This window comes from Heloderma suspectum, chromosome 16, assembly GCF_057233095.1.
Source record: "Heloderma suspectum isolate Gila_16-S chromosome 16, 16-S_ref, whole genome shotgun sequence".
Taxonomy (NCBI): domain Eukaryota; kingdom Metazoa; phylum Chordata; class Lepidosauria; order Squamata; family Helodermatidae; genus Heloderma; species Heloderma suspectum.
The window spans coordinates 18,811,076-18,838,167 of NC_139473.1; the positions used below are offsets into that span (position 1 = coordinate 18,811,076).

General features: G+C 50.1%; 1 protein-coding gene across 1 annotated transcript in view; it reads left to right on the forward strand.

The window, feature by feature from the left end:
* The first annotated feature begins 543 nt into the window (after positions 1-543).
* Positions 544-27,092, forward strand: part of SSC4D (scavenger receptor cysteine rich family member with 4 domains) — a 31,758-nt gene continuing 5,209 nt past the window's right edge. Inside the window, exons 1-7 of the mRNA XM_084822481.1 lie at positions 544-661; positions 8,229-8,264; positions 15,975-16,280; positions 17,198-17,269; positions 19,646-19,960; positions 21,676-21,756; positions 25,868-25,948. Of these exons, the coding sequence (XP_084678607.1) occupies positions 544-661; positions 8,229-8,264; positions 15,975-16,280; positions 17,198-17,269; positions 19,646-19,960; positions 21,676-21,756; positions 25,868-25,948 (1,009 nt within the window). The remainder of the gene's footprint in view (positions 662-8,228; positions 8,265-15,974; positions 16,281-17,197; positions 17,270-19,645; positions 19,961-21,675; positions 21,757-25,867; positions 25,949-27,092) is intronic.

Genomic DNA, 27,092 nt, shown 5'->3' on the forward strand with positions numbered 1-27,092 from the left:
CCTCATTGTCATGATGAGTAACTGCACTACAGAGTTTACCATTATACCACTGGGAAGCCCACAGGCAGGACACGAACGCAACAGCACCCTCCCGCCCATGTTCCCCAGCAACTGGTGTACAGAGGCTCACTGCCTGTGATCCTGGAGTTAGCATAGAGCCATCAGGACTAGCAGCCATTGATAGCCTTCTCCTCTGTGAATTTGTCTAATCCCCTTTGAAAGCCTCCCAAGTGGGTGGCCATCGCACCATCTTGTGGTAGCCAATTCCATAGCTTAACTACGCGCTGCGTGAAGAAGGACTTATTTTTGTCCATCCTCAATCCCCCGCCACTCAGCATTGTGGGATGACCACACTGGGTTCTGGTACGATGCAGGAGTAATACAAACACACAATGCTGACTTGGAATTGCCCATATTATTATCTGGTGTCGTGACAAAGTTTGTTCATGTGCCTCCTTCCCCTTACTTCTCAGGCGTGGCTTTGCCGTTATTTCCTTGGGAGGCTGTTGGAAGATCTTCCGCGGAGCCCTGCGAGAAGCAGAAATGAACATTGGTTCCTGTCCAGGGCACAGGAAGCGAGACCCGAGGCCTGGACTCTCGGTACCACCTGCCCTGTTGATCCTGCCAGCGCTGGGTCCGCTGCTCTACCTTTTCCCAACAGGTGAACGCCTCATTTGGTAGGGAATGTGGCCACCCAATGGAACATTGTGGGGAGACTGTCTCAGGGGGCTCACCCATTTTCAGCCAGCAGGTCAGTCAGCCTCTGTCCTCAGTGCTGGTCAGATCCCAGATATTTTAACCAAGCCCCAAGGCACAAGAGTGCTTGTGACCACCATTGGCTTCCGCTGTGTGTGTCACTCTCTCTCCCCCTGTCCTGCTCACGGTGGCATAGGGACGGGGCTCCAAGGATTTAGCCATGGCCTGTCCCAAAGGCAAGATCAGTACGCAGTCCAGCGCTCCAACACAGGGGGGTCCAGAGAAGAGCAAACGTGCCAGGTGAAACAAGAGGCATCTGAAAGCAGGTGCAGAGACGTTGTTCCAACGCTGTGTGCCTAGAACAGAAGGCTTTTAAGCTGGAGCCTCACCCAGAGCACAACTGCAGGCCATCGATGCCGCATGAGGCATGGTCTACTCATGAGTAGAGCCTTTCTCACGAGTATGCCTTTACTCACGAGGAGTCCAGGTGAGCACTCCTGCCTCTGGGAGCTGGCTGAGCCTGCACCTTTAGGCATCTGGCCTCCCTGGGGTTGGTAGCCACTCAGGGTCTGCCTCCGGGTCTGAGAGCGGGCTAAGGGGGTCTTGAGGGGAAGGTGTGACAGCCATCTCTCCCAAGGGCTCAGGAACCCCCTGATCTGCCTCAAGGTCCGCCAGGACAGGCAGCTCCTCCGTGATGGTCAGCTCGGGGGTCTCCAGGTCATCCTCGGAAGAGGAGTCTTCCAGAAGGAATGCGACACCCTTTTACTACTCTGCTGTAGTCCTCCCTTCTGACAACCTTTAGATTGTATGCGCCACGAGGCAGAGACCTGGGCACGAATGGGGCTGTATAAAACAAATAGAAACAGGAAGTGGCTTCAGAAAGGTATGTCTGCAGGATGTCATTCCCTTGTAACCTCCAGAACTGCTTTATGAGCGCTTTCGCAGATGACATGAGGAATCAGCGTTGCTGGCTACCACCATAAGTTGCGGGGTGTTTTTTACAGTGTGAATACGATAGAGAAATGGCCATTTACAATTTCATAAGAAGAGCCGTGCTGGATCAGATCAGAGAGACGTCTAGTTGAGCGTCCTGTTTCCCACAAGCCGATGAGCAGAGCATGGAGGTAATAGCCCTCTTTTGCTGCTGTTTCCCCCCAGTACCTGGTACTCAGATAGACGACCTCTGTACATGCGGGTTCCCTGCCTAGAAAGCCTTGTCTTGCCTCCTCTTTGCCCATCTTCCGCCACCTGCTAAAATCCTTCCTTTTGGGGCCTATCAAGCTAGAAGACTGTACTTGGTCTTCTCTAACAGAGAATGACATTTTATGCGGGTGTGCCTTGTTTTTAATCTGCCTTGATATTTTTACACTCATTTAAAAAAACACAAAAATTGTGTTGGGGGGGGTGTCTAAAATTTATACACACACAGGAACATTGGAAGCTGCCTTAGACCGAATCAGACGCTTGGTCCATCTAGCCCAGTCCTGTCGATACTGACTGGCAGCCATGGCTCTCCGGGGTTTCAGGCAGGATTCTTCCCTAGCCCTACCTGCAGGTGCAGAGGACTGAACCTGTGACCCTCTGTACGCAAGGCAGGTGCTCCACCACTGAGCCACGGCCCGTCCTGAGAATATTTGGAGCTGGTCCACCTCCATGCATTTAACAACCTGGATCACAAATGGCTAGAAGGGCAACTTAAATCTTCCTGCAAGAGCAGGAAGAAATGCACCTGAATATGGCCAACCTTTCCAGCCTCTCGACTTATCCTGATGGCCGTGAGAGCAGAGATCTTGGCTTTGGTGCTCAGCCAATCCTTAGGAACAGGAACATAGGAAGCTGCCTTATCCCGAGTCAGACCCTGGGTCCATCTAGCCCAGTACTGCCAGCACTGACTGGCAGCAGCAGTTCTCCAGGGTTTCAGGCAGGAAGCTTTCCAGCCCTACCTGGAGATGCCGGGGATCGAGCCTGGGACCTTCTCCATGCAAAGCAGCTGCTCTACCTATGGTTGATAGTATAACTCATATCATATGATTTCCTAATGTTACATTGTAATATGTTTTGATACTGCATTGCCAGCCACCTTGGGCGTTTTCTTTCATTGAAACTAGGGATGCACGATTTGTGAAATCTGTTCTGTCACCATTTTGTGGATTGTCAGGTGCCTTTTGTTCTGTTGCCTGCTCATTGGCTGAATCAGTCCCCCCCCACCGATTTCCTGGATTTGCGCAAATGCGGATTTGCGCAAATCCGCATTTGTGGAAATTCGCACTTGCAAAAATGCGCAAATCCCCCCAAATGCACAAATCCCCTCAAAATAAAAGCATTTTCATGCTTTAGCCTATGGGGGGAATGTTTTTTATTTTATGTATTTTTCTGCGACATAATCTGAAAGTAAAAATACCGTTCACAAGTTGGCAGAATCTGTTCAACTCAGGAAAAGCCGGCCCACTGCAAAATCCATGGGTTGGATTCATAGAAATCTGAACTCATTTGCTTCCATTACAGATTTCTCCAACATCCCTAATTTAAATTAGCAAATGGACCAGGTTGGAATGACTGGGTGAAGGAGCCAAGTTTGCAATACATTGGATTGGGTCACCAGTCCATAAGAACTTAAACAAGAACAGGAAGAATTAAGCTTGATGTCTCATCCAGCATATTGTGTCACACTGCTGACTGATCATTCCTTTGTGAGGCAAATTTCATTTCATTTCTTTCATTTTCTATGCCACTCAATAGCCGAAGCTCTCTGAGCGGTTCACCAAAAATACACATCACAATACAAGATAATTAAAACATAATGTAAAATCTCTTACGTACAGAATTTAAAAACAATTTAAAACAATGAAAACAGTTACAGTGAGATACTGGACCTGATAGAAACAAATGATTTAATTGCCCCATCATATGCTGTCAAATGCGTGGGAGCAAAGGACAGTCTTAACCCGGCGCCGAAAAGACGATGGTGTTGGTGCCAGGCAGGGAGAACATTCCACAATCAGGGGGCCACCACTGAAAAGACCTCTCCCGTGTTGCCACCTTCCGAGCCTCCCTCGGAGGAGGCACTCAGAGGAAGGCCGCTGATGTTGTTCATAGTTACTAGCCCAGAATATTTGGCTGATGGGAGATAATGCTTAGAATATAGGGGTGGGTAACTTGTGGTCCATGGCCTGGGCCTGGCTCCTGATAGCCCCTGAGCAACTCTCCTTTGTTGTCGCAGTGATTACAGACTTTGCCGCTGGATGGAATGGAACCACTGCTGCAAGGAGTGATGGAACCACTGCTGCAAGGCGGGTGTGATTGGATATCGACCCGCGGGCAGTCATGTGTGTGAAAGAGCCAACCACAGGGCACGGTAGCTTAAGCGTCCCTTGGAACAATGCTGTGGCCACTGTGCTCTTTTGGCCTCCCAAACTGCACATGTACCTGACAGCCTGCCTGTCAGTCTCAAGAGTGGGGGGGGTGAGAGGGGGGGGGACAGAGAGAGAAAGGACAGGGAGAGAGAGAGAGAGAGAGAGAGAGAGAGAGAGAGGAGGGGGAGGGAGAGAGAGAGACTGAACAGATTGTGGAAGAATGGTGTGTATAGGTGTGCGCGTTTGTGAGAGAGAGAGAGAGTATGGATGGGTGTGCAGTTTGTATATGAGCAAAAAAGAGAATGAAGGGAAGAAAGTGGAAGAGAAGGGGTAGGGAGGAGAGAGAGAGAAAAGGGGCGTCCTGCTCATTTGGGGCTTTAGCCCCACCCAGCACTGCTGCACAGCCTCTGACCTCTTCCTACCCAAGCGAATGCAGCCAGCCCTTGACTTCAGAAAGGTTGCCCACCCCGAGCTTAGGATCTAGTGGGAATCTATTAATCCATTTTTGAACAGGATGCCCATGACAGCTCAGAGAAAGTGAAATACCCTGCTCCCCATTTCCTGGGAAGGGGGAAGTCCAAAGTTCAGACAGGTAGACAGAAGCAGAGGGCTAAGCTAGACATAAAGACCATGTGTAGGAGGGGGTCCAGTCTGGATCAGGACCTTGGCAGGGCATAGGGAGGCTTTAAGCCTCTGCCCCCACTGTGGTCCTGGTCTGGATCAGTCCCCCCACTTCTCGCTAGCACCTGCTATTTCAATGCACTAAGGAAATGACATCAGATCTAGTTTGTCCCAGAGAGAGAGAGAGAGATTGAGAGAGAGAGAGAGAGGGAGAGGGAGAGGGAGAGAGAGTGAGAGAGAGAGAGAGAGAGAGAGTTGGCTGAAGACAACTTGTGGGGTACAGGGCTTTTTTCTGGGGATCTAATGTGAAATTAGATCTGACGCCTTATTTGGGATTTCTTAGAACATTTGTCTTACGCTCTTGCTTGCATGTTTGTAAATCAAGCAAAAGTTTAAAAGACGCCTTAAAAATATAGTCCGAAGGAAATCAAGCCCAAGTCACCGTGCCCCCTTGTCGCCTGGGGAAGTGGAGAGCACACACAACCCCCAAATCCAGTCTAGGGATTTCAAATGTCCCGTTTTGAAGTCCCCCAAATGCCATTTCCGGCTTTCAGTCCAGGCCAGGGTTGTTCCGCCGCACGCCAATAAGCAAGTGTCAAGTATCTAATCTGCACTGAGTGATCTTGAGGATGAACTCGGGCACGGGGACGTGAAGCCGGTTCTGTTCCCCAGGGAACAGACAGCCCCAACCACATCTGCGGCTTAATTGCTTTTGCACCAGAGTATTGCTCTATGTCAGATGCATCCAGGCTTAGGGCCAGCAAGTGCGCCGGTACTGTGTTAATCCTCAGGTCTCCCGCATGGTGCTTGTGAGCTATGCCCAGGGATACCTCTGTTGGACTCACCAAGCTCCCTGCCCCTCTTGATTTTCATTTTATGTTTTAATATTTTTTAAAATTATTGTCTTTAAATTGGTTGCTGCAATTTAAACATGACATGCTGCAAAGTGAAGTGCCAACTTTCAGAGCTACCTTCATTTCCCGGAGTGCCTCTGGGATCCATGTGCCAGTCTTGGCCAGGTCTCTGGTCTCTGAGCTTCATCCGTTCGCTTTCTATGAAATGGGCATTGTTGATTATTGATATTAATTATAAGCTGATGCAAAGGCAAGGAGCCTTTGCCAGGAACATCTTGTTTTCATTGCCCGAAGCCTTCTCTGTTTGGATCCATCATCGTCTGGGCTTTTGGGAGCACTCTGCACATGGACTGGAACTTTGGATTGTTAAGGACTTGCCATGAAAAGTACTGTGAGGCTTTTCATAGACTTGAACTCTCATTGCTGTGGATTGTGGGTGTCTGTTTGTCGTTAGCTCAGCGTACTGGCAGGCTGGCTTTGATCTACGACTTTTGGACTTTCCTCTGCCTGGACGCATGCAGTGTGGAGTCGCCCATGCGAAAGCGGTGGCGGTGAACTCCTTGCGTGTCTGGGTTTACCCTTCCCCTGATCTTGATAGGCCTCGACCATGTAGCCTGGAGTTATCAACAAAAGATTTACAGTTGGACTCTCTATGGGTGTGGGGTTAGGCCTTTCAAGAAGTTATCCCTTGATTGCCTGATGGGGTCATTGCAGGAATCATTCCCATTCCATGTCCAGGTTTGAACCCCATGAAAGGATTGCCTGGGTTAGGTACCCAGGAATCCCGAGTCCCTTCCCTTGTGTTCAGAACCGTGGAGATGGAAACGGAGAAACCACATTGATGAGGATCGCAGTCACGGTAGTAGTATTTAGCTTTGGACGGTTCTGTAACTGCATAGAGCCTATAGCTACTGACCACCAGCTCTGTGATTTCTGGAGAGTGTAACCATTAAGCTTTTGCCGTGGGAGTCCCTGAAATAAGGAAATCTCACTGATTTGGGTGTCCGGTGTCAGATTGCCTGAGCGTGTGCGCTGGGGGGATCAGGAAACCTGACAAGGGTAAAGGAACTTCTATCTTGCAACTTTGATTTTCTTTTAAGGCCTTTTGCATCACTCAGCTCTATTGTGTAAATTCCTGTAGTCATAATTTGTTTGCTTTAAATCTACTAGTCAACGGTTGTAGTTAAACCCTGTGTCTAGAGTGTCAGTCACCCCACACCTACAGCCTAAACCCCATGTTACTTGGAAGGGAAAGTTTAAAAGAAAGGAAGGTGGGACTCTTAAGGAGGCAAGAGATCCTTAAGGAGTTGCTCAGGGAGTCCTGAGGATACCCTGGAGAAGATGCTGACAGGATACCCTGGAGAAGATGCTGATGCTAGGGAAAGTGGAAGGCCAAAGGAAGAGGGGCTGACCCAGGGCAAGATGGATGGATTACATTCCGGAGGTGACGGACTCGACCTTGGGGGAGCTGGGGGTGGCGACGGCAGGCAGGAAGCTCTGGCGTGGGCTGGTCCATGAAGTCACGAAGAGTCGGAAGCAACTGAACGAATAAACAACAACAACAAACAGGGAGTCCAGGTCATAAGTGGAACCTTGACAGATGGGAATCGTAGTCCAACAGCATCTAGTGGGCCACCCTCCCCCGCCTTTTGTGCTAAGCAATATAGCAGCGGGATTTAGAGTCTTCAGGAAATTCCCAGATGCTCTCCCCTTGCGCTCTACTGGTGTAGTTATAAATTTGGAAGTGCAGGCACCCATCATGACAGTCCCCCTAGCCATGTACCCAAGGAGAGTCCTAAAATCCAGGTAGCTGTATTGATCCATGTGAACCAACAGTTCTAGCTGTGAGGATTGCTGCTAAGCTCGGAAGGAGCAGGGGCGTCTGAGACGGGTGGCAGGTGACGGCAAGTGTCCCAGCTAATAAAAAAAGTGCCCTGTGAACCCTGTCTCCACTACACCATTCGGATGTAAGTGGAACTGGGACATAATTCAGACAATGGACCATTATCCTTTCTGTCTCAGCCAGTGGCTCTGAAGTGGCACTGATGCCCATTCCAGGTGAGATCTTATCCAGTTAATGGATGTGAGGTAGCAAGGCCAGGAAAGACATCTATCTATCCCAGATGCTGGACAGCTTCTGCCCCCAGGAGTAAACCAGCCTTCCCCCAACCTGGTGCCCTCTAGATAGGTTGGACTACAACTCCCATCATCCCTGTGGAAGTTAAACACAAAGTTTAACCAGCAGTGGTGGAGTGGTAAACCTTGAAGCACAGGTGGTCATCGTGACAGTCTCCATAGCCACGCCCCCAAGGAGAGTCCAAAAATTGCAGGCAGCTTCACTGATCCATATCAACCAACCAGTTCTAGGAGTTTTCCTCTCCACCAAGAGCAGGTGTTTTGTACCGTTGATGGGTCTTAATTGCCCGTTCAAGACCAGGCAGCCCCCAAATCCTTTGCGTTACAACAAGGAACAATAGATTGTTGCTGGGAAGATTCATTTCCCCCCTAGCTACTTTGGGGATTGCAGCTAAGCTCAGAGGGAACAGGGGCATCTGAAGGGGTGGCAGATGATGTCAGCGTCCCAGCTAATTAAAAAGGTGCTGGTGCTGGGTCCCTGTATGCCCTGTCTCCACTACACCACCGCCCACTAAGTATGCAACTGAGACGTAATTCAGGTGATTAACCATTCTCTTTTCCATTTCAGCCAGTGGTTCCGAGGCAGCACAGATGCCCATTCCAGGTGAGATCTCATTTCAAACATACATGCACGCACACACACACACACACACACACACACACAAAGATTAAGCCAACTCTTTAGAGAGTTGGGAAAGAAAGTCCTTAATAGTGCCTGGAATTCCTAAACAGTGCCTAGAACAGTCATAGAATCATAGAATAGTAGGGTTGGAAGGGGCCTACAAGGCCATCGAGTCCAACCCCCTGCTCAATGCAGGAATCCAAGTCAGAGCATCCCTGGCAGGTGGCTGTCCAGCCTCGTCTTGAACACCTCCAGTGTGGGAGAGCCCACCGCCTCCCTAGGGAATTGGCTCCATTGTCGTATTGCTCTAACAGTCAGGACGTTTTTCCTGATGTTCAGCCGGAATCTGGCTGCCTGTAACTTGAGCCCATGATTCCGTGTCCTGCACTCTGGGATGATGGAGAAGAGATCCTGGCCTTCCTCTCTGGGACAACCTTTCAAGGACTTGAAGAGCGCTCTCCTGTCTCCCCTCAGTCTTCTCTTCTCAAGGCTAAACATGCCCAGTTCTTTCAGTCTCTCTTCACAGGGCTTTGTTTCCAGTCCCCTGATCATCTTTGTTGCCCTCCTCCAAACCCTCTCCAGGTTGTCTGCATCCGTCTTAAAGTGTGGTGCCCAGAACTGGACACAGTACTCCAGATGAGGCCTAACCAGTGCTGAGTAGTCCTGAGAGGAGGCTTTGGACTAGACAAGGGCATAAGGCAAGGGAGTTCTACAGCCATGGGGCATTGTCTCTGGAGATGGCCCTCCATGGGGCACAGCCCTGAGAGCAATTGTGATGCGACAGACTGTTGCAGAACATTTGCAGTTTCTCGCCTCTCCCAATTGTTCTGCTGTGAAGACAAAGGTTCCGATAATCCCATGGAACCAATTTTGGGTAGCCCCAAGTTGAGGAATTCTTTCTTTTTGGGTGGCTGTGTGAGATTCTTCTTCATTCTCACACCGATGGCTAGTAGTGGGTAGCTTTTATCCTTCCAGTGTCATAGTATCAGTCTTTAAGCACCCAAAAGGGTACGAAGGATCCATTTAGGCTGAACATGTGTTACATTCCAAAGAGCAGGTAAGTAATTTAAGAGAACATTTACATCAGTAAATATTAAAGAGCTTTCCAATACAAGATTTATCCGTATAATAACTTCCTCCCCAAAGGAGGCAACTGTTGGGCATTTCCAAAACATAGGAATAAGAGAAGCGTTAACTGCATTACGCCTCCAACAATTAGCCGAGTTTGACAATTAGCCGAGCCGATTAAAAAGGTTTAATAACCTTTATTAAAGAGACATTGTGATGTCCAGTAGACCTGAAAAATGAAAGGTTTTGCTGAATAAGGCGTAACCGAAGATCCATAAAGATATCCAATACAGACACCAAGACGGCGGTCCATTGATTAGACAAAACAGGACATTCCAGTTCCCTGTTCCATTCCTGCTGTAGACCACATGTATCAGATTTATTCATTGATAATAAGTATTTGTAAACATGAATCCTGGGTCGATATATCTGGTCAGCTTCAATAGGTTTTTCCAATAGCAAAGGAGACTCTGAGGCAGTAAAAGCAGCAGGACCAAATCTAGATACTAACAAACATTTCAACTGCAAATGCTGCCATTCTGCTGTAGCAGGCAAATTGCATTTATCTTGCAAAGTTGAAAATAGCAAAAACTCATCATCAACGCCCAATAATTGATGCAGGGTAAAGATAATTTTATCTGTCCAGGTCCACCACAAGAACATTTTCTTTCCAATTATTAAATCTGGATTTCCCCGTGAAGTCAACTTGGCATGGGAAAATGGGTCAAACTGTAATTGGCATGACATCATACGCCAGACGTCTCTAACTGCCAAGATTGTGGGAGGAGCTCTGTCTACTTTAATATGCTGAGAACCTAATGCCATCCATTTAGAGAGAGGCTCCAAACAAGAAGATTCCAACACTGAACTGACCAAGGTGGAAAATCAAATCTGAGTGGAAAGACCAAAATTTAGTACAGGTCAGCAAATAAGTCCAATGGTATGAAGCAAGATCCGGAAAACCAGACCCGCCTTCGTTAATTGGAAGTTGCGTCCTTTTCAAAGATATTCTTGGTGGAAAGGAACACTAAAAGAATTTACGAAACAAAACATTAAGTTTTTGGAAATATTTGCCAGGTATAGGTATGGGGATCCCACATATAACATAAATAATTCGAGGTATAGTATTCATCTTAAGTGAATTAACCTTGCCCCATAAGCTCAACTTTAAAGATGCCCATCTATGTATATCTTGTGCAATATCATTAATCAACTTAGGGAGCAATTCTACCGGGATAGGCGGCTCCCTCCGAACTCGGAGGCGACCGCATATCTAACGCAGGGCAGGAGAAGCGTGGAGGGGATCGTCCCCTCCGCGCTTCACCCGTCCTGCATTTGCAGCTAGACGGCCAATTTCAGAAGGCGGAGCAGGGCAAGCAGCTGCTGGATGACATGTTGGATGTGTCATACTGGCATTTCCACCTTCTCCGCCCCGGAACGCCCCATTTTCGCCTCTCCGTGCTCCTCCTCTGAGCGTGGAGTGCGGGGTCGTTCCGAGATGCCTGCGAGGCTGTGTGGGAGGGGGGGAAGGTTGGTTCTCAGGAAACTGACCTCGGAGCGTGGACTCTGAGGTCAGTTCCCGGAAACCAACGTATCCTATGGCCGTCTAGCCGCTGACTAGTGGCCGTAGGATTGCTCCCTTGTTTAATTTAACATAATCATTTGAAATATATCTCTAGGGATAATTATTCCCAAATAAGTAATAGACTCTGGGCACCATCAAAATTGCCAATTGGATAATACACTAGAGTATACTCTGCCTCCAATTAGCATTATTTCCTACTTTGACCAATTAATTTAATAGCCAGATAATTCACCAAAAGTATTAATCAATTTCATCAAAGCCAGAACCGATGACTGGAGTTTTGAGATAAACAACGAAAGATCATCAGCATAAAGGCTAATTTTAAATTCTAAACCTAAATGGACAAATCCATGAATACTACTATTTTGTCATAGAATCATAGAATAGTAGGGTTGGAAGGGGCCTATAAGACCATCGAGTCCAACCTCCTGCTCCATGCAGGAGTCCAAGTCAGAGCATCCCTGACAGGTGGCTGTCCAGCCTTGTCTTGAATGCCTCCAGGGTGGGAGAGCCCACCCCCCCCAGGTCATTGGCTCCATTGTCGTATTGCTCTAACAGTCAGGACGTTTTTCCTGATGTCCAGCTGGAATCTGGCTTCCTGGAACTTGAGCCCAGTCTTCCGTGTCCTGCATTCTGAGATGATCGAGAAGAGATCCTGGCCTTCCTCTCTGGGATAACCTTTCATGTCTTTGAAGAACGCAATCCTATCTCCCCTCAGCCTTCTCTTCTCAAGGCTAAACAGGCCCAGTTCTTTCAGTCTTTCTTCACAGGGCTTTGTTTCCAGTCCCTGGATCATCTTTGTTGCCCTCCTCTGAATCCTCTCCAGCTTGTCTTCATCCTTCTTAAAGTGCGGTGCCCAGAACTGGACACAGTACTCCAGATGAGTCCTAACCAGTGCCAAGTAGAGGGGAACTAGTACTTCCCAGGATTTGGAAGCTATACTTCTATTAATGCAGCCCAAAGGAGCATTTGCCTTTTTTGCAGCCACATCGCGTTGTTGGCTCATATTCAGCTTGTGATCTGCAACAATTCCAAGATCCTTCTCACTTGTAGTATCGTTGAGCCAAGTATCCCCCATCTTGTAGCTGTGGATTTGGTTTCTTTTTCCAAGGTGCAGAACTTGGCATTTATCCCTATTAAATGTCATTCTGTTGTTTTCTGCCCAGCGCTCCAGTCTATCAAGATCACTTTGAATTTTGTTTCTGTCTTCCACAGTATTAGCTATCCTACCCAATTTTGTGTCATCTGCAAATCTGATCAGCATTCCCTGCACTCCCCCTCCAAGTCATTAATAAAAATGTTGAAGAGCACTGGGCCCAGGACTGAGCCCTGCGGTACCCCGCTCATTACCTCTCCCCAGTCTGAGAAGGTCCCATTGAGAAGCACTCTTTGAGTCCGATTCTATAGCCAACTGTGGATCCACCGGATTGTTGTTTCACCTAGCCCACTTTGAGCTAGTTTGCTCATCAGGACAACATGGGGCACTTTGATGAAAACTTTGCTGAAGTCGAGATATATTATGTCCACAGTATTCCCACGGTCCACAAGGGAGGTTACCTAATCAAAAAATGAGATCAGATTCGTCTGGCAGGATTTGTCCTTGACAAATCCATGTTGTCTAATAGCACACGCCAGGGGTTCCAAACGTAAGTTGAATATCAATGGGGAAAGTGGACAACCTTGTCTGTGTCAGGGTTGGAACTGAGCCCATAGAGCACCAAAGCAGCTCTGATTTTTTCGTCTCTCAGAGGTGCAGCTGCAGGGAGAAGGGCCCCCTGCTCGCATTCCTGAGAGAGATAGTGACCCTGGCAGCGAAAGAACGGGAGATCGGTTGTTGCTAGATGCGACACGCCGGCACAGAGGTGCAAGATGGAGGGCGCCGAGAGGAGGTGCCTTTCCTTGTTCTTGAATGCTCCTTCCTTGTTCTCCTTGACCTCTCAGCGGCTTTTGATATCGTTGACCACAGTATCCTCCTGGATCGCCTGGAGGGGTTGGGCATTGGAGACACCATATTGCGGTGGTTCCGGTCCTTTCTCTCCGGCAGGTACCAGAGGGTAGCACTGGGAGAGGAGGTTTCGCACCTATGGCCGCTCACTTGCGGGGTGCCACAGGGTTCCATCCTCTCCCCGATGCTATTTAACATCTATGTGAAGCCGCTGGGGGCCATCCTCAGGAGGTTTGGGGTGCAGTGTCATCAATATGCGGATGACACGCAGCTCTACCTCTTGTTCAAATCTTCACCATGGTTGGCCTGTCCAAATGTCTGGAGATGGTGAGTGGCTGGATGGGGAGGAATATGCTGAAGCTGAACCCTGACAAGACCGAGGTACTTCTGGTGGGAGACAAGAGGAGGCTGGGGATGTTGACCTGGTGTTGAATGGGGTACAGTTACCCTTGAAAGACCAGGTCCACAGCCTGGGGGTCATCTTAGACTCCCAGCTGTCCATTGAGGCCCAGGTGTCAGCTGTGAGCCGGACAGCGCTGTACCAACTCCATCTGATACGGCAGCTACGCCCCTTCCTTCCCGACCATCTGCTCCCATCGGCAGTACATGCCCTGGTCTCCTCTCGTTTAGACTACTGGAATGCGCTCTACGTGGGGTTACCCTTGAAGACGGTTTGGAAGCTGCAGATGGTACAGAACGCGGCGGCTGCCTGATTAAAGGCAGCCGCCGGCGAGATCACATCACTCCAGTGCTGAAGGAGCTGCACTGGCTACCAGTTGTTTTCCGGGCCAAATTCAAGGTGTTGGTTTTGACCTTTGAAACCCTATATGGCTCTGGCCCAGCCTATCTCAAGGAGCACCTCCAGCAACACCAGACAGGCTGCTCAACAAGATCAGCCTCGGATGGCCTTCTCTCTGTCCCATCAGCCAGGACAGCTAGGCTGGTGAGGATGAGGGCGAGGGCCTTCTCTGTGGAGGCCCCCACTCTGTGGAACTCCCTCCCTAGGGAACTCCGTCATGCCCCCTCTTTAATGAGCTTCCACCATGCATTAAAAACATGGTTGTTCAGGCAGGCATTTGGGGTGGGCTAGGGTAATTTTAGAAATGTGATGTTTTTAATGTTGAATTTTATTGTGTAAACTGTTTTTATTGTTGTACATCGCCCAGAGTGGCTGGGTGACCGGCCAGATGGGCGATTTATAAATTTAATAACTAACTAACTAACTAACTAAATAACTAACTAACTAACTAACTAAATAAATAAAAGGTGCTCAGCCTGCTTGGCGCTATGGCAACGGCTGTGTCCCGATGCCCCACAGGATTCAGAGCTTTCCCACCCTTCTCCTCAAAACGGGGACCAACTGCATAGATGGAGCATAGATTACCCTGTTAGGATACCCTTTGCAGTTCCTTGCTTAGTGGCTGGCAATGAGCATCTGAAAGAGTCATTCAGCTGTAAAGAAATAAAGCCTTGGAGAGAATCCCTTTTGTCTGCGTCTTGTTTGGGTTACTGGAGGGGACTTTAAGAGGCAGTTAGGGCGCTCCTGACAGTCTGGTGCCCCACCCAAGTAAAAACCAGAAAATAAACTGTTAGTCATTACTCTCGCTCTTGGAGCGGAGTATAAAATTTTAACCCATTTCAAAAATTCTATAGGAAAACCAAAATTAGTTAATGTGGTAAAAATAAATTTCCAGTGTCTTTTGTTAAAGGCCTCTTCTGCATTCAAGGAAATAATGGCCGCCTGGTCAGTTCTTTCAGCGTTTCAAGCTACTAGATTTACAACTAATCTAAGATTATCAGCCTCCTGTCTATTTTTAATAAATCCCACCTGGTCCGGTCTAACCAATGTGGCCACAACTTGTTGCAATCGATCGGCCAAGAGTGCGGTTCATATTTTGCTATCTGCATTAATTAATGATTGTTGTTGTTCAGTCGTGTCCGACTCTTCATGACCCCATGGACCACAGCACACCAGGCCTTCCTGTCCTGCGCTCTCTCCCGGAGCGTGCCCAAGTCCATATTCATTGCATCGGTGATGCTATCTGGCCATCTCATCCTCTGCCGTCCCCTTCTCCTTTTGCCTTCAGTCTTTAATTTCAATTAATGATATAGGTCGATAATTAGCACAATAGGTTGCCAGGCTGAGGAATAACGGTAATATAAGCATAATTTAGCAATGAAGAAAGGGGGCCCATCTCAAAAGTGGTTATAGAGGCAGTACAACTTTGGAGCTAAAAACTGGAGAATGTTTTATACCACTCAACTGGGAATCCATCTGGACCGGGTGATTTCCCAGCATTCATTTTCATAATTGCATTCATAATTTCCTCTAAGTGCACAGGAGCTAAAAGGAGCCGTTGTTGTGAAGAATCTAAACACGGAAGATTAATCTGAGAAAAAAAGCATCCGTATCTTGCTCTGATATCTTGTTACCGGTGCTGTAAAGATCAGAATAAAACTTTAAAAATTGTAAGCTTATGTCTATAGGAGAAGTATATACTTTGCCACTCTCATCTTAGTCCAGGGGTGTTAAACGTCAAGGCTGTGGGTCAAATCCAGCCCATATGGGGTCCCAGTCCGGGCCTCCAGGGTTCCTCAGATGGCCACATCCACTTCTCCCCAGTCACTGATTTTGTGGGTAGCTTCCAAATTTTGATGCATTTTCCCTCCATTCTCAAAGGTGGAAATGCCTGAGTTAGTCACAGGAAGAACTTTAAGGTAAAATATGCTGGTATTTGGGGTATTTTGGAGCTGGCCCTTTTGCCTTTGGCCCCGCCCTCCACTGGCATGTGGCCCCCAAGAGCTTCTCTGAAATGGAGGTCGGCCCCTGGGCTGAAATTGGTTCCCCACCCCTGGGCTAGTCCTTCACTGGCCATGCCATGCCTCTCTCTGCCCCAGCAAGGAGTCCCTCTTTGAGTTGTCTAACAACAGGGGTGGGCACCCTGGCACCCTCTAGATCTCTTGGACTACAACTCCCATCAGCCCCTTCCAACATGGTGAATGACCAGGGGTGCCATCTGGAGGACGCCAGGTTGCCCGCCCCTGCCCAAGCTGTTGGTGTTGGACCTGACTGGCGACCTCTTCTTTCTTCCAGAGGTACGGCTGGTCAACGGGCGCAGCCGTTGCCAGGGGCGTGTCGAGATCCTCTACAACCACACCTGGGGCACGGTGTGCGACGACGACTGGGACATCGTGGATGCCAACGTGGTGTGCCGCCAGCTCGGTTGCGGCCACGCCATCGCCATGCCGGCCACCCTCTCCTTCGGCCAGGGGCGCGGGCCCATATTCCTCGACAACGTGGACTGCAAAGGGAGAGAGGCGGCCCTCAGCGAGTGCAGCAGCCACGGATGGGGTATCCACAACTGCTACCACTACGAGGATGTGGCCGTCACATGTAACGGTACAAAGGCTGGGGCCCATTGGGTTGCTGTGGTGATGGGGAGGCAGAGAAGGAGTTGGGGGGCTTGTATCCAGTGGTGGAGTGGCGAACTTTGAAGGGCAGGCGCTCATTGTGACAGTCTCCATAGCCACGCCCCCGAGGAGAGTCCAGACATCCAGGCAGTGTGTGGATCCCTATCAACAAACCAGTTCTAGCAGTTTTATCTCCACCAGGAGCAGTATTTTTGGAAACCAGGTACCCATTCAAGACCAAACCATCCCCAAATCCTTTGCATTACAACAAGGAACGCTCTATTGTTGCTGGGAGGAGTCATCCCCCCCCCTCGGCTCCTGTGAGGATTGCAGCTCAGCTCAGAGGGAACAGGGGCATCTCAGGGGGATGGCAGGTGACGTCCACGTCCCTGCTAATAGAAAAGTTTCAGGGCTGCATCCCCGCGAGCCCTGACTTCATTACACCAGTGTCTGTATTAAAACACACCCTCCATCCGAACACTGGTGAGAATGTGGGCTATGCTTATGCTCGGTGCCTGAGGACAATGGAACCCATTCCCTGGGGAGGTGGTGGGATCTCCCCCACTGGAGGCATCCAAGACAAGTCTGGACAGCCACCTGTCAGGGATGCTCTGACTCGGACTCCTGCACCGAGCAGGGGGCTGGACTCGAGGGTCTTGCAGGCCCCTTCCAACCCTGCTAGTCTATGATTCTATGAGGCCCCTCTCCTCACCGATTGCTGAAAGTTTATTTTCATTGTATTTATTTGAAGCCTTCCTTGGTAATCTTCCAGGGCAAAGCCCCTCCCAAGGCAACGTAGTGTAAAGTAGACATAAAATGGCAGTTTAAAATATGAAATCTTGTCATGCTGAAGGGGACTCTGCAGCCGTGCCGAAATGCGTGTTTCCGTTTGGGTTCTCTTTGCAGAGCTCTTGCCCACCCAAGCAGCAAGAAGGCCCAGCAGCAGAACGGCGATGCCCTCGTTGCAAAATGGGAAAAGTGAGTGCTTTAGGGAGTTCTCTCAACAACCCTCCTTAGCTGTTGGTAATATTTTTAAATTATTCATCATGGTAGTAGACTTACATCTCTCCTCTGTTTAGAACGGGGGTGCGGAACATCTTTGGGGCGCGGAGCCCAGTTGGCTGCCCTCAGGCCCTCTGTGGGCCAGATGATGTCGGTGGGTTTGGCCACACCCACTGGTGTCATGGCCCTGCCAAGCCCTGCCCCCTGGAGCAACCCCAAGAGCCCTGTGTTGGGAATATTGCAATCCCATCTGCAAGTCACTGGAAGGGGCAGCGTTGCAGTTAGTTAGTTCATGGGAATTTTGACCACAGCTGGCCTCTGGATCTCCATAGCCTACAGTGTGGTTTCCTGTGGTTTCTCCATAGCCTACAGTGTGGTGTCCTCTGGTTTCTCCATAGATCTACAGTGTGGTGTCCTCTGGTTTCTCCATAGATCTACAGTGTGGTGTCCTCTGGTTTCTCCATAGATCTACAGTGTGGTGTCCTCTGGTTTCTTCATAGATCTACAGTGTGGTGTCCTCTGGTTTCTCCATAGATCTACAGTGTGGTGTCCTGTGGTTTCTCCATAGATCTACAGTGTGGTGTCCTGTGGTTTCTCCATAGATCTGCAGTGTGGTGTCCTGTGGTTTCTCCATAGATCTGCAGTGTGGTGTCCTGTGGTTTCTCCATAGATCTGCAGTGTGGTGTCCTGTGGTTTCTCCATAGATCTGCAGTGTGGTGTCCTGTGGTTTCTCCATAGATCTGCAGTGTGGTGTCCTGTGGTTTCTCCATAGATCTGCAGTGTGGTGTCCTGTGGTTTCTCCATAGATCTGCAGTGTGGTGTCCTCTGGTTTCTCCATAGATCTGCAGTGTGGTGTCCTGTGGTTTCTCCATAGATCTACAGTGTGGTGTCCCCTGGTTTCTCCATAGATCTGCAGTGTGGTGTCCCCTGGTTTCTCCATAGATCTGCAGTGTGGTGTCCCCTGGTTTCTCCATAGATCTGCAGTGTGGTGTCCCCTGGTTTCTCCATAGATCTGCAGTGTGGTGTCCTCTGGTTTCTCCATAGATCTGCAGTGTGGTGTCCTCTGGTTTCTCCATAGATCTGCAGTGTGGTGTCCTGTGGTTTCTCCATAGATCTGCAGTGTGGTGTCCTCTGGTTTCTCCATAGATCTGCAGTGTGGTGTCCTCTGGTTTCTCCATAGATCTGCAGTGTGGTGTCCCCTGGTTTCTCCATAGATCTGCAGTGTGGTGTCCCCTGGTTTCTCCATAGATCTGCAGTGTGGTGTCCCCTGGTTTCTCCATAGATCTGCAGTGTGGTGTCCTCTGGTTTCTCCATAGATCTGCAGTGTGGTGTCCTCTGGTTTCTCCATAGATCTGCAGTGTGGTGTCCTCTGGTTTCTCCATAGATCTGCAGTGTGGTGTCCTCTGGTTTCTCCATAGATCTGCAGTGTGGTGTCCTCTGGTTTCTCCATAGATCTGCAGTGTGGTGTCCTCTGGTTTCTCCATAGATCTGCAGTGTGGTGTCCTCTGGTTTCTCCATAGATCTGCAGTGTGGTGTCCTCTGGTTTCTCCATAGATCTGCAGTGTGGTGTCCTCTGGTTTCTCCATAGATCTGCAGTGTGGTGTCCTCTGGTTTCTCCATAGATCTGCAGTGTGGTGTCCTCTGGTTTCTCCATAGATCTGCAGTGTGGTGTCCTCTGGTTTCTCCATAGATCTGCAGTGTGGTGTCCTCTGGTTTCTCCATAGATCTGCAGTGTGGTGTCCTCTGGTTTCTCCATAGATCTGCAGTGTGGTGTCCTCTGGTTTCTCCATAGATCTGCAGTGTGGTGTCCTCTGGTTTCTCCATAGATCTGCAGTGTGGTGTCCTCTGGTTTCTCCATAGATCTGCAGTGTGGTGTCCTCTGGTTTCTTCCTCTTGCTCTTCCCCTTCCTCCCCGCCCCCCGACTTCCACCATTGCTGGGAGCACATACTGTACTTTTGCTCTCACTCCTGCTGATGTAAAGGAACACAAAATGGACTGAACAAACCTCTTTTGAAAACTCTACGCTGCGCCTGCATTCTATATGCAAGATTATTTGTGAGTAAAACCATTTGACCTTTCCTTCACCAAAGAAGGGTGCGGCGAAGATAGCCTCGTGTGCACTTGGGGCTGGTAAACACTCGTTCCGTTTTGCCTTTTTGTTTTTCTCCGCGAATTGCCTTTCTAACGGGAGGCGTCAGGGCTAAATAATCCCATCAAGCTGCAGGCTGGATTAGCCCCACAGGCCAACAGTTCCACACTCCTGTTTTAGTAGAACCACTCAAAATTGCAGACCGTCATCGCCATGTGGGGGATCGCTTAGAACGGCCCCGTGATTCTCTCCTCTCCTCCAGGTGATGGCAGCATCCGGCTGGTGAATGGCGCCAACTCCTGCCAAGGCCGGGTGGAGATCTTATATGAAGGGAACTGGGGCACAGTGTGTGACGACGACTGGGGGCTCAGCGACGCTGGCGTCGTGTGCAAGCAGATGGGCTGCGGTCGTGCCGTGGACTACCGGACCAACGCCTACTTTGGCTACGGGACGGGGCGCATCCTCCTGGACAACGTGAACTGTGACGGGAGCGAGCCGCACCTCTCGTCCTGCTACAGTCTCGGCTGGGGCATTCATAACTGCGGCCACCACGAGGATGCGGGGGTCATTTGCTCCGGTGAGCCACCTTGGCCTTGCAGGCATCCACCGGGGGTCAGAATTCAAGGGACATTGGCCTCCGCTGCATACATTTGGGGGGCGGGGGGGGAGAGTGAGTGGTGGCCCCCAGTTTGGGAGAAGAAGCTTCCCTCTCGGGGCTGGGAGCAGTGGAGGCTGGTGGCTCCGACGTCAGTGGGGCGGTGAATCTGCTCTGGGTTTCAGTCAGAACCAGTCAGAACTCTAAAGGAGCTCTCCAAGGTGCGGACGATCCGCTCTGGGTTTGGATTTTAGTCAGAACCAGTCAGAACTCTAAAGGAGCTGTCCAAGGTGCGGATGATCTGCTTTGGGTTTGGGTTTCAGTCAGAACTCTAGAGGAGCTATCCAAGGAGCAGAGGTTACGCTCCAGGTTTCAGTCAGAACCAGTCAGATCTCTAACGGAGCTATCCAAGGTGCGGATGATCTGCTTTGGGTTTGGGTTTCAGTCAGAACCAGTCAGAACTCTAAACAAGCTCTCCAAGGTGTGGACGATCTGCTCCAGGTTTGGGTTTCAGTCAGAACTCTAACGGAGCTATCCAAGGTGCGGACAATCCGCTCCAGTTTTGGGTTTCAGTCAGAACCAGTCAGAACTCTAACGGAGCTATCCAAGGTGCGGACGATCCACTCCGGGTTTGGGTTTCAGTCAGAACCAGTCAGAACTCTAACAGAGCTATCCAAGGTGCGGACGATCCGCTCCGGGTTTGGGTTTCAGTCAAAACCAGTCAGAACTCTAACGGAGCTATCCAAGGTGCGGACAATCTGCTCCGGGTTTGGGTTTCAGTCAGAACCAGTCAGAACTCTAACGGAGCTATCCAAGGTGCGGACAATCTGCCCTGGGTTTGGGTTTCAGTCAGAACCAGTCAGAACTCTAAAGGAGCTGTCCAAGATGCAGATGATCTGCTCTAGGTTTGGATTTCAGTCAGAACTCAAAAGGAGCTATCCAAGGAGCAGAGGATATGCTCTAGGTCTCAGTCAGAACCAGTCAGAACTCTAACGGAGCTATCCAAGGTGCGGATGATCTGCTTTGGGTTTGGGTTTCAGTCAGAACCAGTCAGAACTCTAAACAAGCTCTCCAAGGTGCAGACGATCCACTCCAGGTTTGGGTTTCAGTCAGAACCAGTCAGAACTCTAATGGAGCTATCCAAGGTGCGGACGATCCGCTCCGGGTTCGGGTTTCAGTCAGAACCAGTCAGAACTCTAATGGAGCTATCCAAGGTGCAGACAATCTGCCCTGGGTTTGGGTTTCAGTCAGAACCAGTCTCTAAAGGAGCTGTCCAAGATGCAGATGATCTGCTCTAGGTTTGGATTTCAGTCAGAACTCTACGGGAGCTATCCAAGCAGCAGAGGATATGCTCTAGGTCTCAGTCAGAACCAGTCAGAACTATAACGGAGCTCTCCAAGGTACACCGACACCAGTGTACAGCAGCTTTCCCAACCTGGCGCCACTGTCCCTCCCTGCTGGCTGGGAAATATGGGAGTTGCAGTCCAACACATCTGGAGGACGACAGGCTGGGGAAGCCTGGTTTGTACCGTGCACAGCATTTAGCTTTGAGTTTAAGTCCGACTGGGTGGAGCGTGCTCAGCTCTACATAGAGGGCTGTAGGAATTCGTTCCCCGTCATGCAGCCCTTGGCCCGAAATCTGTTGCTGGCGTAACAACACCGTGTGACCTCCCTTTCCTGCTGCTGTGTCCTCCCAGGTCTCGGGATGACAACAGTCACGCCTGTCACCACCTCAGGGGCCCACAACTACGAGGAGTTGTTCACCGACACAGCCACAGGTGAGAGAGAGCACGGCGGGCTTCATCCCAATCCCCCCAAATCCCAGCATGGACAGTTGACGGCAGGGGTGGGCAGTCATCAGACTTGCAGGATCTACTTTGTTTTTTTACTAGAACCCCAAGATCCAGCAATCAAAGCCTGGTGCAAAAGACACATAGAATTCAAGCAGTCTTCACCAATCTGGCACCCTCCAGATGTGTTGGAGAACGGCCGTGCTGGCTGGGAATGATAGGAATCGCAGCCAACACCTCTGAAGGGCGCCATGGTGGGAAAGGCTGAATTAAAGAATTCTGCACCCAGAACTTAGTTTTGCACATGACCAGCCATCTCACTGTGCACCCTCATGTGCCTGCATCAAGTGGCACAGCTGGAGGAACAACAAATTGTGCCACTGTCCTTCCCCTCCCCGCCAACAGGGCCTGCCGCCACCTCCACCAGTGGGTGCCCCAGAACCCCGCCAGCCACTGTCCCAGTGTGACATTTGCCGCAGGAAGAGAGCGGCCAGCGGGGCTCTCCAGAGCAGCCACCAGCTGTCTGTTGCTCTCAGCAAGTGTTGCGCAGCTGGAAGACACGGCCACACGGCTCTTGCATGAGCTTGTCCGGGTTGTGCGAGATCTCGTGGGATGTTGCGAGATCTCGCAGGAGCCCGGCTGGGTCTTGCGAGACCTGGGAGGCTGCTTCCTCCAGCCGCATGGCACAGCAGCAAAGGTGACGGGGTGGTGAATGGGAGTGCACATGGCAAGAGGGGGGGTGAGGTGGTGGAGGGGCAAGTTATCCCTTGCTTGAGGTGGGGAAAAAGCTTGTGCCGGCCATGGTCTCAAGTACCAGAACTGAACGGAGTTCACAGTCCTTCCGCTCCTAGTTACTTTGTGGGAGGGAATCATTTCAGTGGGAGGGAGACATTTTGTGGCTGTTGTTGTTGTTGTTAATATCCTGCCTTTTCCCCAATACTGGGACTCAAGGCAGCCCGCTAAAGGAGCTCTCCATTGTTAAACTAGGAGCCAGAAACCCTTTCTGATCTGCTGCAAAACACCCAGAGATCTACCAGGCGATCCACATCTACCTTCTGCCCACCCCTAGTTTATTCAAAGTGATCTTGATAGGCTAGAGTGCTGGGCTGAAAACAACAGAATGAAATTTAATAGAGATAAATGCCAAGTTCTGCACCTAGGAAAAAGAAACCAAATGCACAATTACAAGATGGGGGATACGTGGCTCAACAACACCACAAGCGAGAAGGATCTTGGAATTGGTGCAGGTCACAAGCTGAATATGAGCCCACAATGTGATGTGGCTGCAAAAAAGGCCAATGCTCTTTTGGGCGGCATTAATAGAAGTATAGCTTCCAAATCCCAGGAAGTACTAGTTCCCCTCTACTTGGCACTGGTTAGGCCTCATCCAGAGTTCTGTGTCCAGTTCTGGGCACCGGACTTTAAGAAGGATGAAGACAAGCTGAAGAGGGTTCAGAGGAGGGCAACAAAGATGATCAGAGGACTGGAAACAAAGCCCTATGAGGAGAGACTGAAAGAACGGAGCTTGTTGAGCCTGGAGAAGAGAAGACTGAGGGGAGACAGGATGGTGCTCTTCAAGTCCTTGAAAGGCTGTCCCAGAGAGGAAGGCCAGGATCTCTTCTCGATCATCCCAGAGTGCAGGACACGGAATCATGGGCTCAGATTCTGGCTGAACATCAGGAAAAACATTCTGACTGTCAGAGCAATACGACAATGGAGCCAATGACCTAGGGAGGCGGTGGGCTCTCCCACACTGGAGGCATTGAAGGTGAAGCCGGACAGCCACCTGTCAGGGATGCTCTGACTTGGACTCCTGCACTGAGCAGGGGGTTGGACTCGAGGGTCTTACAGGCCCTTTCCCAACCCCACTGTTCTATGATTCTGTGATTCTGTGAAGCTGCCCCTCAAACTCCTGTACCTGCAAGGCAGCAGTTCCATTCACCCTGGAAGAAAGTCTCATGGAACTCAGTTCCCTTCCCTGCCAGTAACCTGCCAAGGGTTGGGCGAGGTTTGCCAGCTCCCCTGTGGCTCAGACACAGTGCTGCAGCAGATGGACAGAGGATGGCATCTGGCCCTGAAGGGAAAAGGCCTGGCTGTGCCTGGCGCCTCGCAGTGGGTCCTGACGGACCTGGCACGGGGGAGCATCAATGGCAAAACCTCTCAACAAGATTGTTAAGAATCGTCATACTGCTAAGTCACAAAATGTTCATATTAAAAATACCAGAACGATTCGATTTCTGGGAAGGTAACAAATCAAAAGTCTATGAAAGTCTACAGTATTCTGCGGAGACCAAACTCAGTGATGGCAAACAGGTAACTAGACACTGAAGCTGTTTCTCCTAGGGAAGGGCTAACGGACCCCCTCACTATCTGAAATCTGGCAGCCGAGTTACAAATCCAGTGTTGTACACTCAGATGAAAACTCTCTTGTGTTACAAACGTTCGAAGCATCTCTGAATCTTTGCACATGTGTGTCATCGAAGTGCATCTCGAGGGCCTTGTAGGCCCCTTCCAGCCCTGCGATTCTGTGACATTGTGGGATGCGGTTGTGCATCTATGTATACCTGGAAAACCGCTTGCTGTTAATGCCGATCAGCCTTCCCCAACCTGGTGCCCCCCAAATGTTTTGGACTACAACTCCCAGCATCTCTGACCATTGCCTATGCTGGCTGGGGCTTATGGGAGCTGGTCCAAAACATCTGAAGAACCCCAGGTTGGGGGGGGGGGGCTAGCGCAAACCTTTGGAAGACCTTCCTGACTGTCAGAGCCGTCTGACCGTGGAACAGACTTCCTCGGAAGGTGCCAGCATCTCCTCTGTTAGAGATTTTAAAGCCATGGCCGGCGGGCCGCCTAGCAGGGATGTTGTCACAGCGGACTTCCCGCATTAGCAAGGGGTTGGAGCAGATGACCTTTAAAATTCCTTTCAGATCTCTGGTTCTGCGAGCCGAGAGTCAAAGCGCAGAGCATAGCTATCTTCCTCATGCCCTGCTTGGGGGTTTCCAAAGTCATCTGGCTGGAAAGCCCTCAGAGACTGAATGCTGCTGTGATTCCCTGCAACCTATTCAACTCCTTTAACCTTTCCGACATACAGGAGAGCGTTCACGCTGGCCAAGTTCCACGTGTTACCTTCTGCGCTTTTGGTGGGTAGATATAACCGTACCTTATACTCTGAGCGTTTCTGGGCCTGTGAAGCTGGCGTGGTGGGGACTGGGCCACGTCCCACTGCATTGTTCCTTCTATCGTGGTTTTCGGCATATCTGTATTACGCCTGCTTTACAAGGAGTACCCCAGAGGTCTGAAGTGTTTTATACAGATTATCTCCTGGCTGGCCAAAATTCTCAGGTAACCTCTAAGGCGGCCAGATTCTGTGCTGCTGCAGTTGTTTGTCAGCGTGGGATGATGCCCGTTGTTTGATAATGTTTTAATTTGTTAAGTATTTTATTATTATGAGTGGGTTATGTGTAATTCTTATTTACTTGCATTTTTAACTCTTATTGCTTCTATATTATTGTATCTAGAGTGCTATTTCACTTTCATAGAATCATCGACTCATGGAATCGTAGGGTTGGAAGGGGCCTACAAGACCCTCGAGTCCAACCCCCTGCTCAGTGCAGGAGTCCAAGTCAGAGCATCCCTGACAGGTGGCTGTCCAGCCTCGTCTTGAATGCCTCCAGCGTGGGAGAGCCCACCGCCTCCCTGGGTCATTGGCTCCATTGTCGTATTGCTCTGACAGTCAGGACACTTTTCCTGATGTTAAGCTGGAATCTGAGCCCATTATTCCGTGTCCTGCACTCTGGGATGATTGAGAAGAGATCCTGGCCTTCCTCTCTGGGACAACCTTTCAAGGACTTGAAGAGCGCTATCCTGTCTCCCCTCAGTCTCCTCTTCTCAAGGCTAAACATGCCCAGTTCTTTCAGTCTCTCCTCTTGGGCTTTGTTTCCAGTCCCCTGATCATCCTTGTTGGCCTCCTCTGGACCCTCTCCAGCTTGTCTGCATCCTTCTTAAAGTGCAGTGCCCAGAACTTTGCTGGTCTTGTGACTGTAATAAGCTGTTACTTACCTACTTCCTAACACCGCTCTGACGGTCCATTTTTTTGCAGTCACAGATGGCCAAAATCAGGCCTCTCCCGAGACAGAGTTGTTGATGATGACTTCGTCCCTTGTCCTGCTGGAAAAAAGAAGTAAGTTCCGAGGCCCTTTGGGGATAGAAATGTCAGGCTCTGAATTGCATCGGAGCTGTGAAATCCCTAAAGAGAATGGCTGGAGATATGGAGAGAACTGAGAGCCAGTGTGGTGTAGCGGCTAGAGTGGAGCTGGGAGATCCGGGTCCTGGTCCCCACTCAGCCATGGAAGCTCACGGGTGACTTTGGGCCAATCACAGACTCTCAGCCCAGCCTACCTCACAGGGTTGTTGTTGTGAGGATAAAATGGAGGAGGAGGAGGAGGAGGTATGCCGCCTTGGGTTCCTTAAGGAGGAAAAAGGGCAGGATATAAATGTAATAAATAAACGTGGCTCTCTGAACGCGGCTCTCTGGGTAGTGATTTGGGTCATCATCCATGCCCCCCCCCGACTCCGGGCCATGGATCTTGGCCCAGAGGTCCTGTCCTAGCTGCACCACTGAGCCCAAGTGAGCCAAGTGGCAGCCAGAGCTGCTTTGAGGCAGCAGTGAAGTTGGGTTGTTTTGGACTCCGACTTTATGGTCTTCTAGCTGGGAGATGGGCTGCTGTAGCTGGCAATGCATCTTACTTCACTGACCTCAAAGTGTGGTCAGCCAGCCTGCTGGGTGGGGCTCTGGACCTCTGCCGCGGTGCCGCTGCCCTGGGGTTTTCAAGGCAGCTCTCGCGAGGGGTGGTCCCTAGCGCGTCACCAAAACAAGAGGGCAAAAGAGGACGTGGGTTCTCACAGGCTAACTTGTTCGTTTGTTTGTGATATTTACATACCACGAAATATAATAACATCCCTAAGCGGTTCACGTATAAATACTGAAATCACCTTTAAAATAACAGTATTAAAAACACAACATTAAAAACAATTCCAGTAAAAGCAGTCCAAGGGGGAGTTAGATGGAGCAGCCTGGTTAACTTAATTGCAGCCCAGGGAAAGCCTGGGTGAACGCGTGTGGTTTTGGGAAGATGCCACATTTTCTGCCTCTCCAACTGCAAGAGGGAGGGTTTTCCAAAGGGTGGGTGCCACTACCAAGAAGGCCTGTCGCCGGGGTATTGCGTGGCGCCATTATGTTAGTTTTAGAATGACCAGCAAGGCCTCCTCTGATGATCTTAGAGGTCGCCTGGGTATGTACAAGGGAAGGCAGTCTGCTGGGTATC